The sequence below is a fragment of the Drosophila nasuta genome, chromosome X (assembly GCF_023558535.2).
Source record: "Drosophila nasuta strain 15112-1781.00 chromosome X, ASM2355853v1, whole genome shotgun sequence".
Classification (NCBI taxonomy): domain Eukaryota; kingdom Metazoa; phylum Arthropoda; class Insecta; order Diptera; family Drosophilidae; genus Drosophila; species Drosophila nasuta.
Window position 1 is genome coordinate 15,522,241 of NC_083459.1, and position 12,000 is coordinate 15,534,240.

General features: G+C 37.5%; 1 protein-coding gene across 2 annotated transcripts; it reads right to left on the reverse strand.

The window, feature by feature from the left end:
- Window positions 1-791: 791 nt before the first annotated feature.
- On the reverse strand, window positions 792-11,344 carry LOC132795477 (plexin domain-containing protein 2). 2 transcript variants are annotated; one of them, XM_060806197.1, is made up of 8 exons: window positions 11,169-11,344; window positions 3,794-4,750; window positions 3,523-3,732; window positions 2,598-2,749; window positions 2,454-2,532; window positions 1,921-2,288; window positions 1,207-1,224; window positions 792-1,122 (listed from the first exon to the last, which is right to left on the reverse strand). In XM_060806197.1, the coding sequence occupies exons 1-8, from the start codon at window positions 11,254-11,256 to the stop codon at window positions 1,054-1,056; spliced, it is 1,941 nt and encodes a 646-aa protein (XP_060662180.1). In that variant the 5' UTR covers window positions 11,257-11,344; the 3' UTR covers window positions 792-1,053. The 2 variants fall into 2 exon arrangements, with proteins under 2 accessions (XP_060662180.1, XP_060662182.1); XM_060806199.1 differs by lacking the exon at window positions 1,207-1,224 and having other exon boundaries at window positions 11,169-11,336.
- Between the last annotated feature and the right edge of the window lie 656 nt (window positions 11,345-12,000).

Below are 12,000 nucleotides of genomic sequence, written 5' to 3' on the forward strand. Positions count from 1 at the left end.
TAGGGAAATGTAAATATACCAAATATAGCTTTCGGTACATTTTAGTATTTTTGCGGCATATTTTTTTCTTTTGCCATTTACATACTCGTAGTTTTCTCACATTTTTAAAGTGTTGCATAAATTTGGCAGCTGGTTTAACGAAACAACAAACAACGAATTCAAATAGAAATAAAATCCGAATTAGGAAGAGCACAATGCACACGTTATGTTGTTTTGATTTTGCTGTTGTTGTTATCTTTAATTTATGTATATATTTTTTTTTGTCTTTTCAATTAGTTTACAATATTTTGGCTGAGAAGGAAAAGAGCTGCGCACCCAAAAATCAAAAAAAGGAAATCTGCGCTTGTCTTTTGATATATCTTGAGCTCTCGCTTTATATATCTGAGCATAACAACAGCTATTCCCCTGTGTGCATAACTAACAGTCTGGCATTAATGGCCGTGGATTGATTTCATGTTAAAAAACTGTTGCTATAATTGAACACAATTGATTTACACATATTTCTTTTAGGTTGTTGTTGAGTGGTGTTGTTATAGTTTTCTTATGGCTGCTTAGGGACTGTTACAAAATAATCAGTTGCCCCAGGCAGCCAGCACATAATATTCACATTGTATATATATTACCTTTGATGTATATAAAATAGCAGCCAGTATGCATGTGTGTGTGTGTGTGTGTGTGTGTGTGTGGTGTGTTGTTGTTGATTTCAATTTACAATCTGAGCACAATTGCCAATACCATATGTAAATGTATACTTTTGATAAGACGACGAGACGGAAAGGGAAGGAAGTTGATTTTCTTTTTTTAGTTTTTTTTTTTTTTTAGAATTTTTTTGTTGTTTTGTATTTTGTATGGATAAAATTGCACCTGTCACTTTTGATATTTTGTTTGTAATTCTGTTTCTGTTTTGCATCACGGGCTCAGTGACTCGTTACTCATTGGATTAGGAGAATACATGAGAAAGATAGAGAGAGAGAGAGAGAAAGACTAAGAAGAGGATAGGGGATGGATGAGTAACAGGTACAACCACAAAACTATCACACGGCTCAGCTCTTTTTACATGTGTATCGTGGCTGCCGTATAGCGCGCCTCTCCACGCCTCCATGACCACTGGCTGGGACGGAACTGTTGAGAGAGAAAGAGAAGATACGATTAGTGTGAGCGAGACAAACGACGATTGCATTGTAAGTGTGTTAGATGGAAACGAACCTGATGTAAATGCTTGGACTGCATGTAAATACAATTTACAATTACACAAATTAGTTAATCATTTTATATTTGCTTTGCAATTAGTTATCAACACCAACTTGAACCAATATTGTATATAGTATATGGGTATTTCCTCGATTTCAAGTTGAGTAAACAATACATTTTTTTTTTTTATGAAAGTGTTCTTATCTTAGATGCGATTAATCATGTGTACTTTTTAATTTTTAAAATAGCTTGGCAAAATTTATAAATCAACATTGTGCCTTATCAACATTTTAAATAAACAAAATACTACTGAAAATACTTTTTCGCGTAGAACTATTTTTAATATAAAGCTGAAAAATCACAGTAACTTGTTATTAAATTTAAAAAAGTTAAAGCTTAACTTAGTAGTAAAAAATGTTCAACTAAAAGATTTTCCTAGATAAAGATAAAGATAAGTCAATTTTTTTGTTGCAAATATGGAGATAGAAGTAGCAAACTATCGAGAATTAAATTCAAAGTTTTAAATGACGGAATAATTAATATAAATAAAGTAGAGAATAGAAAAGAATAGCCAGCTTTTCAGTAACAATTTTCATATTCTTATAGTCTACAACTTTCACTCAATTGCATTGAAATACTCATAAATGTATAATTGACAAACTGTTCTCTGTAGAAATACCCATATACATATAAATATAGATGATCATCTATCTGTCATGTCTCTCTCACCTGTATGAGGAGCTGTCCGCTTCTTGTGTGTGGATTGCGGTACGCATAGAAGAGCCATAGTGTCACGGCAAACACGAGGCAAATGGGCACCATAAAACCAAAGGCAACGCCCACATTCTTATTCTCGGGCGAGACCGCATCGAGATGCTCGCTCTTCTCCTTGGCGGTGTCTGTCGCCACCGCATTCGACACCGATGATTGGGTGCTGCTCACCGTTGCCTCAGTGACATCCTTGGCTGATGGCGTCGTTGAGATGACGCCACCGTTGTTGCTGTTTTTGCTGCCACTTTGCTCCTGTGTGGCATTGTTGCCCTTCTTGCCCAGCGGCGGGCATTGCTCGATCTTTGAGATGCTGGTGCGATCGCAGCCTGAAAATGCATCAGTTGACAATATATTACATTGAATAGAAAGAGATGGATTGGACATGAATACAGTAATCGGTTATTTGTTGGGAAATGCAATTTTGTTGTTATTATTATGACTACAAAATCCATTCCCAAACATAAATCGATAACAAGCCATGGATTACTCACCCTTCTGCTGCCAGAGCTGCTTCATGCGATCATTGCCAGTGGCTGTGGAGCAGCGATTGAGTGTCGGGCACCAAGCACACTGCATAACAAAGTGTATAGATAGTAAAGCATACCAGTTATCGATAGACGCAAAGTTCAACTTACCTGGAAAGTCGTGTTGTGATTCATGCACGACTGACAGTCGTGATAATCCAAGCAGGTTGGTAGTGCCGTTAGCATAATGATTGTGTTATTCGTGATCTCCTGCTGTCCAAAACTGACGCGATGGTACTCAAAGATCGTCTTACGGCGTGCAACTAGAATCAGAGCACAACAAATGAATTGGGAGCCAATAGTAAAACAATGTAAAAACAATTAAAGCTTTAGAACACATTCGATTCTTACTATCCAGAGGATAGGAGGATATAACAAAAGGATATTTATAACAAACTCCGAAGCTCTACATGAATATTTGATTTGATTATGATAACTTAGTACAGCTGTGCTGCAAATTTCTTATTTAACAGCGCTGTACTTAAACATTCCGACATTTATGTTAACCAAATAGTCTGCAACAGAAATCTCAAAAGTTTAAGATGTGCTGAAGATGTTGGCAGTGCCGAAATTGATCATATTTATAATATTGAATTTCTTAAAACTGTCTGCAACTGAGATCTTAAAAGTCTAAGGTATGCTGAAGATATTAGCAAAGCCGAAATTGATCATTCTTATAATATTGAATTTGAACTTAAAACTGTCTGCAACTAAGATCTAAAAAGTCTAAGATGTGCTGAAGATATTAGCAGTGCCGAAATTGATCATATTTATAATATTGAATTTCTTAAAACTGTCTGCAACTGAGGTCTTAAAAGTTTAAGATGTGCTGAAGATGTTAGCAGTGCCGAAATTTATCATATTTATAATATTGAATTTCTTAAAACAGTCTGCAACAGAAATCTCAAAAGTTTTAGATGTGCTGAAGCAGTGCCGAAATTGATCATATTTATAATATTGAATTTCTTAAAACTGAATATCGTGTTGTATCTCTTACTTAATTGTTTTTATAGTAATAACTCTCTAATAAACTTACAGTAGAGCATCTTGTCGACAATGTAGGCATCGGAGAGACCAACTTTGACCGGATGCTGGCTGTCGAGAATGTTGCTAATCAAGGTGGGCAGGCGATAGTACACAAAAGTGATGTCGCCATTCTGATGCAGTGTCGCACTGAACGTAAAGTTGCCATAGTCCGGCTTGTCCTGCAGTGTCACATTCTCCCAGACGACGGTGAAAGCGGTGCCTGAACAACACAACAAAACCATATTTAATTTCAATTCATATAGTACAAAGGACAAACTTACCGTTATCCTTGAGACGCACAAACGAGTCATCCGAAAGGCTGGTATCAAAGTTGGCCATAAGTGGAGCAATATATTGAGTGGCAGCCAGCCAGGAATGCACATATTCGCCGGTGTAAAGGAAACCTCCAGTGGCGACAGTCACATTACGCACATAATGACCATAGAAGGGGAAATCGAAAGTGAGCTCAACGGTCATGGCACGACGATGCGATGACGAGAGCATATTATTCTCGCGTATTGTGACCATTTGGGACCACAGGGCGGCCACCTCATCCTTGCTCACATACAACAGACTGCGATAGTAATCGAAATGATCCTCTTGACTCTTGAGCGTTTGATTTGCCACCTCCTTGGTAATGATCTCCTCGGGCACATCGACCTCATCGATGATTGGCCGCTCCGTCGATGTTGATGTCGTGGCAGCACCGACTGGTACCACGACCACCTTTTTGGGATACTGTTGCTGCTGCGATGGCGATGGCTGCTGTGCTGCCATCAATTGCGTTTTCTTTGCCGGACTGACGGCAACAGGCGCTGGCGCCGCAGCCGGAGTCTGTGATGCGACAGGCGTTTGACCAGCAGCAGCAGCAGCAGGAGCAGCAGCAGCTGGAACTGCGGCTGCCGCTGCAGCGGGCGCATTGATGCTAGTGTTGATGCTGCTGGTGACGTTGGCGCTGGCTGTTAAATCCTTGCGCTGCCCGGTTCCATTCACGCCCACATTGTGCACATCGTAGGCAATGCTGCCGGTGCTGCCCACATTAACGCTCGCATTCGGACTGATGCTCTCGTATTGATTCTTTTGATCCGGTGGCATGGCCACCACGGGCGTGGACTCCGCTGGCGCAGCGGGCGCCGCACGACGCATTCGTTGCACCTGTGCTGTGGACAACAGCACCACATCATGGGGATGTATGTTTGTTGTGTGCGGACTGCTATGGCTGCTATATTCCGTTGGAGCTATAAAGAGACGAGAGAATAAAACATTCGATTAGATATGTGATATTTGTAAAAACTCTGGGTGTTGATTGACCGACTGATTAATGCACTGCAGTTGATAACTTCATTAGTATCTAATCTAAATTACTAACAGTTGCCATACGATACGGTCATTCTTTGCCAAAATAATTTACAATACCTGCTCAATGGTGATTAAATTCTTAGTGAAATATTGAATTATTAATGCATAGTCTAAACGTTAAAAGCTATAAAGATATATCGTATTTTCTAGGATAATTTTTTTGGAAAATTTCAATTTCACAAAAAAGAAATCTTTGAATTTTTAAAGCATACTCTAAAAGTCTTTCTTTAACTCCATATTTAAATTGTTCTATATATTTCATGCTCAATTTATTTATTTATTAAGTATTTAAATTAAATTTGTAACTCTCCACTTAAAAAGCAAACAGAAGAAAACTTTATGCTATCTAAACAGTGCGGATGCCCAATTCCGGTTTTTTAAGGAATTTCAGAGTAGCGATAATGTTTTCCAGTTTTACTTATTTGTGCAATGTATTTACATTGTGAATCATTTTTTGAGAGTCAAGTTTATCAAATAAAAAGAAACATTTTCGGAATTATCAAGTCTTAATCCGGTTTCTCAATTCTAAGTATTGTTCATCGATTCGTCGAAAGTGTCGATTAGTTAGTACACAATACAGGTAACCCGGTTTTTTTTTTATTGTTATTGTCTTACGGTCATGTTGAAATGCCAGGGTGGCAACTCTGCCACAAATCAGTTCAAATGTTCAACGAGCATATGCATTAACATGTCAAAGTGCACGCCAAGCGCCTTTAACATAATCGCATTAACATAAGCATGTTAACTGCACTTCATACCAACTGTTAACCATCTGTTGTGGTGGAGCTGTTGCTGTGTAACTTGTTCAATGCATCCACATCCACCATTTTTGCACTTTTATTCGGCTGCGAATAAAACCGACGCTGATTATAGACTTTTTACATAATATGACATTTGCATAAATTATTAAGCAATTCGGTTAGCCACTTTATTTGTTGTAACCACATTTTGTGCCTATTTTTGTGTGTTGTAATTGCTTTTAACGGTTACTTGATGCCCCCCACTCAATATCGATTTTCTATTTTCATTTGAGGCATTTACACGACTTTAACCCCCACCCACCTGATTGCAACCCAGCCGCTGTCTTCAGCCAACCGTCTCAAATAAGAGCATGTCAAGTAAACTAGCTCTACTTATACTACACATATGGAAGCACGCACATATACACACACACGCACGCCAACTGAGATAGGAACGTATGTTTGTATGGGTGCGTGTAGGTATGTGTATCAAAGGGCACTGCGCCAATAATCGAACTTTGTAATTGTTTCTTTCTCTCTCTCTCTCTCTCACGCTGCTGATGTCGCTTATAACAATTGCGGTCACTCACACTAATAAAATATCGGATAAATTATCGATTACGATCATCAAACAAGTGTTTGGAAAAATACCATGTAAATACATGTAAATATTGTTGGATGAAGGTTTGAAGCCTAAACATACAAACATTAAACATTAAAAGCATATTTTGATCATTTCTTGGTATTAATGAAATAAAAAGTATATACACAGCTTGCAATTAGAGATGTGCATTTTTTGCATACTCCGCACTTGTTTCTACTCCATGCAAATAACTTGCGATCAAGTGACAAATACTGCTGGCACTTCTCCCCTCCCCGATCACATTGCACAATTTTGTATGCTACTCGATTACAACAAAAAACAACAATATTTTTGCATAGCGCTAAGGAAATCAACGCAGCGGGAGCGAGAGCGAGAGAGTGCTACAGCATTTGTTGATCGTCATCTCTCTTCTCTCGTTTTGTCTATTTCCCCATTGCCTTGCATAATAATAACTAGCGGTCACACTGACTCACACACCTGCAGCAGCCGCAGCCGCAGCAGCAGCTGTTGTCGCTCTGTCCTGCTCTTGCAGCCGCTGTTTTGTGCAGTTGATTCAATTGAACCCGATGTTAATTGTTGTGTTAATGGTAACAGTTAGCGTTTATTGTTGCTGCCATGTAGTTTTGCTATTTTCAATAATTGGCGCAAATTTATGCAACATTTAATTGAAAACTAAAAGTTATTGTTATTCATTCATACACTTTAAAATATATATTGTGTGCTCTATGTTAATGACCTTAAGCGGCATCCCCTTGCACACACACACACACACACACACTCACATACGGTGCGTGTCGGTGTGACCCAATTTCAGTGCTCTCATTTCGTCTTTTGGAGAAATGTGAGACTTGCAAAAATCAACGAGAAAAAAAAATAAGTTAATATACATATATGTACATATCAAAATTGTTTCTTCAATTCTTTTTTATTGCTCCCGTCGCGTTTTCGTTTAGCTCAATTGAAAACCGTTTGTTTGCTTTTCTTTTTTGTTGTTACTCATTTTGCTTCTAATTAGTGTATTTCTTTCCTTTGTCTCTGATTTTTTTCGTTCATAACTTTCGTGATAAAAGCTTTCACAAAGCGAGCAAAGGGGGAAATAGAGTGGTTGATAATTTCGACAGGTATTTTGCGTCGTAAGATAATGATACCCCTTATTCGTCTAGCTACCAAAAAAAGTTTGCAGTGCGATTAAATTTAAATTTCATACCGAAATAAAACAAAAATGAAATCCAACTTTATTCTTTTTTATCGCACTGGCTGGTTGAGTTCAAGGTTATGTTAATATATTTGTATATAGTATTCATATAATAATAAAATACCCTCTACTGTTTTTGCTTCCACTGAAAAATAAAAAAAATGAAAACCGGTGCAAGTTTACTTTAACGAACTGTTGCCAACAAATTCAAATAAATAAAGACATTTAATATACCAAATATTATATCGATATAAATATTAATAGTATACATATGTATGTATGTTTCACAACTTAATGCAGGGTATCTAGTGTACCAGCATGCGTTATGCACCATTATATGGCTTGTTTATCTGGCCTCAAGTTGACAAGTTTTTCGTATATTTGTTTGTACATTAAATTTCTGTTCTCAGCTCTTTTTTCTTCTTTTATTCATTGTTGACATTTTGCAGTCTGCAGTCGGACAATAAAAACAACAATAACAACAACAACGGCAATTGTACAGTTGACGTGGCCGAAAAGCAAAAAAAAAGAGTTCTTTTTGGGCTTAAAAGCGCCGTTAAGCAAACCATAAGCCGTTTGCCGGACATGCTTATCGGTCAAATCAGAGAGTGAGAAGCACCAAGAGAGGCCCTCAAAATGCATTGGCGACATCGAGCGACAGAGACGGCTAGACGAACAAACACACATAGGAGAGTGAAGAGTGGGCGACACGAGACGAGACGAGAGAGCAGACAAGGTGAGAGGGGAGTATTAGGAGAGGTGGAAGAGCTTTGTCAATGTTGATGATGTGCTAACGTCGACGACTGCGCTTCCTGTTGTCACCACGTCAATGGGTGTGTTTGTGTGTGTGCGTGTGACTGAGTGAGTTGAGGGTGGGAGATGTTGCCACATCGAGTTTCAACTCAAGACGCCGACAACTCAATTGGTGTGGGCGCCTTTTTTTTGCTGCCATTCACAAGATAAACACACACAATGGGCGCAACTATTTTGGTCAACACAAGCAGAACGAGGGCAGAGCAAAGCGACAAGCAAGAGAGCGAGAGAGAAAGAGAGAGAAAAGATATAAGGAAATGCATTCCAATGAGAATGTAATACTATCCAATTGGATTCACACAGTTATGTTGCTCTATCGATCGCATATGCAGATTTCGTAGTCAAGTGTTGGATAATGCTAGCAAAGCAAAACAATTATCATTTTCTTTGTTCGCGAAAGCTCTAGCAGCTGATGTGTGCTTTTGTTTTTTTCCCTTTCCTTAGATTAAAATAGCTACACCCCTTGTCCACATGATCTGAGTGGCTGACTGATCTTTAACATGACACAAAGCGTGGCTCATTGACGCATTTAAAAAAAAAGAGATGAACTGCTTGATTACTACAATTAAGACTATAGTGTTGACACATGGAGCTGTTATACACACTTTTGCAATTTTCATTTATACATATGAAAACGGGAATTCTCCAGGAAAACAAATGGAAACTGCAACAAAGATAAGTTTCGCTGGTGATTTCCCAGCGATTGTGCTATCAGTTTTGTTTACTTTTGAATGCAGTTAAACGCAAAATGAATAATGACATAACTTAATTGTCATATAATGACAAAAAAAATTATTTCTCATTAATTTGCTACATTAAATAACTAAGTACAAAGAGTGCTGTTATCGTATTGCTTTATTTTTGAATGCGTCACAAAATAAGAAATCCCATAACCAAAGACATTTTTATTCACGTCACTTAATATGCATAACATTGACTGACTACTTTAATTAAATGTATATATGTAGATACCACATTAACTAAACATTTTAATGCCTAATTAAATAGCTGATTTAAAAAAAAAAATTCAAAATGAATATAATACTAAAACTAAAAAGAAACAGTTGATTAAACTAAAAAAAAATAAATAAAGCCAACTTAAATATTTGTCTATCTTTCGATTAATCGCTGCTTAAGCAGTTATCTGCAATCGCTCATCTCTAAGTAGCTATCGATTACAGATGTGTTTACATTGTAAGATTTACGTTGTCTCACACACACACACACACACACACACACACGGACACACTGATTTGTGTTTATCGCAGTAGAAGCAGCAAAATAAAAACAAAACAAGTACAGAAAATTGCAGTTGTACCATTAACAACAGAGGAAAGCAAAAACAACTCTCTTGATGTTGTTGTTGCCCTTGATAAGAGCTCTTTGGTCTTTGACTGTGCCAGTCAGTGACTGTCCCCAGAGTGCTATAAAAGGCTACCAAACAAGCGATTGAGAATTTGTAATAGTTGGCAGCAGCAGCAACAACAATCGATGTGAATTTTGTTGCTGCTGCTGATAACTGAAAGTAGTGCTGCTGATTGATTTCCAGTAAAAACGAAGAATAGACGAACGGTTGAAACAAAGCAAAAGTGCAAGAACTTCATAAAGTGGGTGGGTGGGAGACATGCACACAAACACACACCGCAGCTGTAACAACAGCGGCTAACACATGGAAATACATATACATAAACATATTTGTGTGTGTGTGTGCGTCTGCAGTAAATGAACTGTGACGAAAACGACGCTAGCAGTTTAGAAATACCAACACACACACATATGTACATTAGTTACTGGCTAATTATACAACACTGAAAACTTATGGCCCAAGGGGTCAGTGTAAAATGGGTGCACACACACACGCACATTGCGAGAGAGAGAGCGAGAGAGAGTAGCAAATGCAAGACAACATTAAAATAGCGGCTTAACAGCAGCTGCTGACAAGGTTGCCACCTGTTTTGTTCTTTTGATCAATTCATGTATTTCAATTGCAAATTGCCGACAACTAAAAAAAAACTAAAAGAAAATATGTAAACATAAAAAAAATGAAAAAAGATCAACACATTCACCTTTTGCTGTGCGCCTTAATAAAAATGCGCCACAAATTTCAATTGAAATATGCAACGTTGAGATGTCCGCTCGGCAATTGCGACAGCGGCTGAGAGAGGGGAGCAGAGAGATAGAGAGCGGGGGTTGGGGGAGAGGCTTTGGAAATTGTTGCACGTTAAGTGGAGCATGGAGCAAATGAGCGTAGCGTAAAAAAAAAAGAAAAAAAAAAGTTAAAAATAAAGCGAACGTGGGCTGCGCATTAGAAGAGCGAGAGCGAGCTAAAGGTAGAGTAAGAGAGCGAGAGGCAGACAGGCGACAGGACGTGCGTTTCTTAGTAGTGTTGCTGTTGTTGTTATTGCTCTTGGCTGCCTATTTTCACACTCGGCTGCGCCATACAAACACACACACAGACGTACTCAATAGTAGAAACAGCAATATACGTTGTACACTTGATATATTTTACTCTCTTGTTGTTGTTTTTGTTGTCAATTAACGCATTTGCTCTGCCAGGCAGCGAAAAATGTACAAATAAAAACACAAAATTCATTTTAAACATCAGCAACAACAAAGACACAAACAAAAGAAAAACAGAAAATATAACATGGCAGCAAAATTTCACCATACAGCCACAAAAAAAAAAATGAAAAAAAAAAGTACCAACTGTCAGCAGAGCGCGCTCTGGCTTCCCCTCTATGTTCCCCCCTCCTGCATCCCACAAACACACACACCATTGACTCTACTGACTAATCTTCGCGTTTTGTCTTCTTCGACAACGTCGTCATCATCACCATCATCATAATCATCAGTAAGCATAAACGTCATTTGCTTTTAATGTTGATCTGTCATATGGTGTTGCAGTAGTTTTGCTTATTTTTTAATTTTTTTTTGGTTGCACTTACTTAGTAGGGAATTGACACATTGTATTGATCCGTAAATTGTTAATAAAATTGCGATTTGCGCGCACGCACTACCGACACTTTTCGCCATTTTTTTCTTGTACCACCCGCACGACCAAAAACGCACACGTCCGCAGCGACTGAAAATTAAAATATTAATGGCAAAACACGACTACACGACACACGGTCTGCCACATGCGGTACAATTCTAATAAATTCGGTACATTGCCCTCTTTGATTGTGTACAATTGCTCAAAATGGTACACTTTGATTTGTTGACATATAACATTTTCTGTATGACAATCTATTTAGAAAACAATTTTTAGTTTTTCCGTGACAGCAAAATATAGTGGAAGTGTTTTATGGAAAATTTCTTATAAAACAAATTTGTAAACAGTAAAATATTTGTTATCGAAATGGGTACATTAAATGCGTAGTATTTAATGCGGTACAAATATACACAAGCAACCGTGAGAACTAAACAGTTCGGTATTTTATGAGCTCCAGCTGGTATCACTATTTTATGGTATATGGTATTATTTTCTGGTATACAATATCAATAATAATACAATTTATTTGAAATATGTCAAATAAAAGGAATTTGAAAGTTATTTGGCAATAAATAATAATAATAAACAGTTTGAATTTGTCTATAGCCAATACCACGACATAAGTTAATGTCGTCATATTTGAAATTGCAAACAGCTGATGAAACTAACTCCAACCGATAATATGTTAACGATTATATGAGCCGGTATAAAATATACAACATTAATGAGAATATATATTTTAATAAACGTTATGTATATAATGATTAAATATTTAATTTATTTAA

Bases quoted from the DNA above. Each gene is read 5' to 3' on its own strand.
- LOC132795477 (XM_060806197.1), bottom strand. From the start codon at position 11,256: ATGGCGAAAAGTGTCGGTAGTGCGTGCGCGCAAATCGCAATTTTATTA. The intron at 2,750-3,522 runs GTAAGTTTATTA...CTCTGATTCTAG, and splicing joins TGTCGACAAGATGCTCTACT to TTGCACGCCGTAAGACGATC. The intron at 2,289-2,453 runs GTGAGTAATCCA...ATGCATTTTCAG, and splicing joins GCAGCTCTGGCAGCAGAAGG to GCTGCGATCGCACCAGCATC.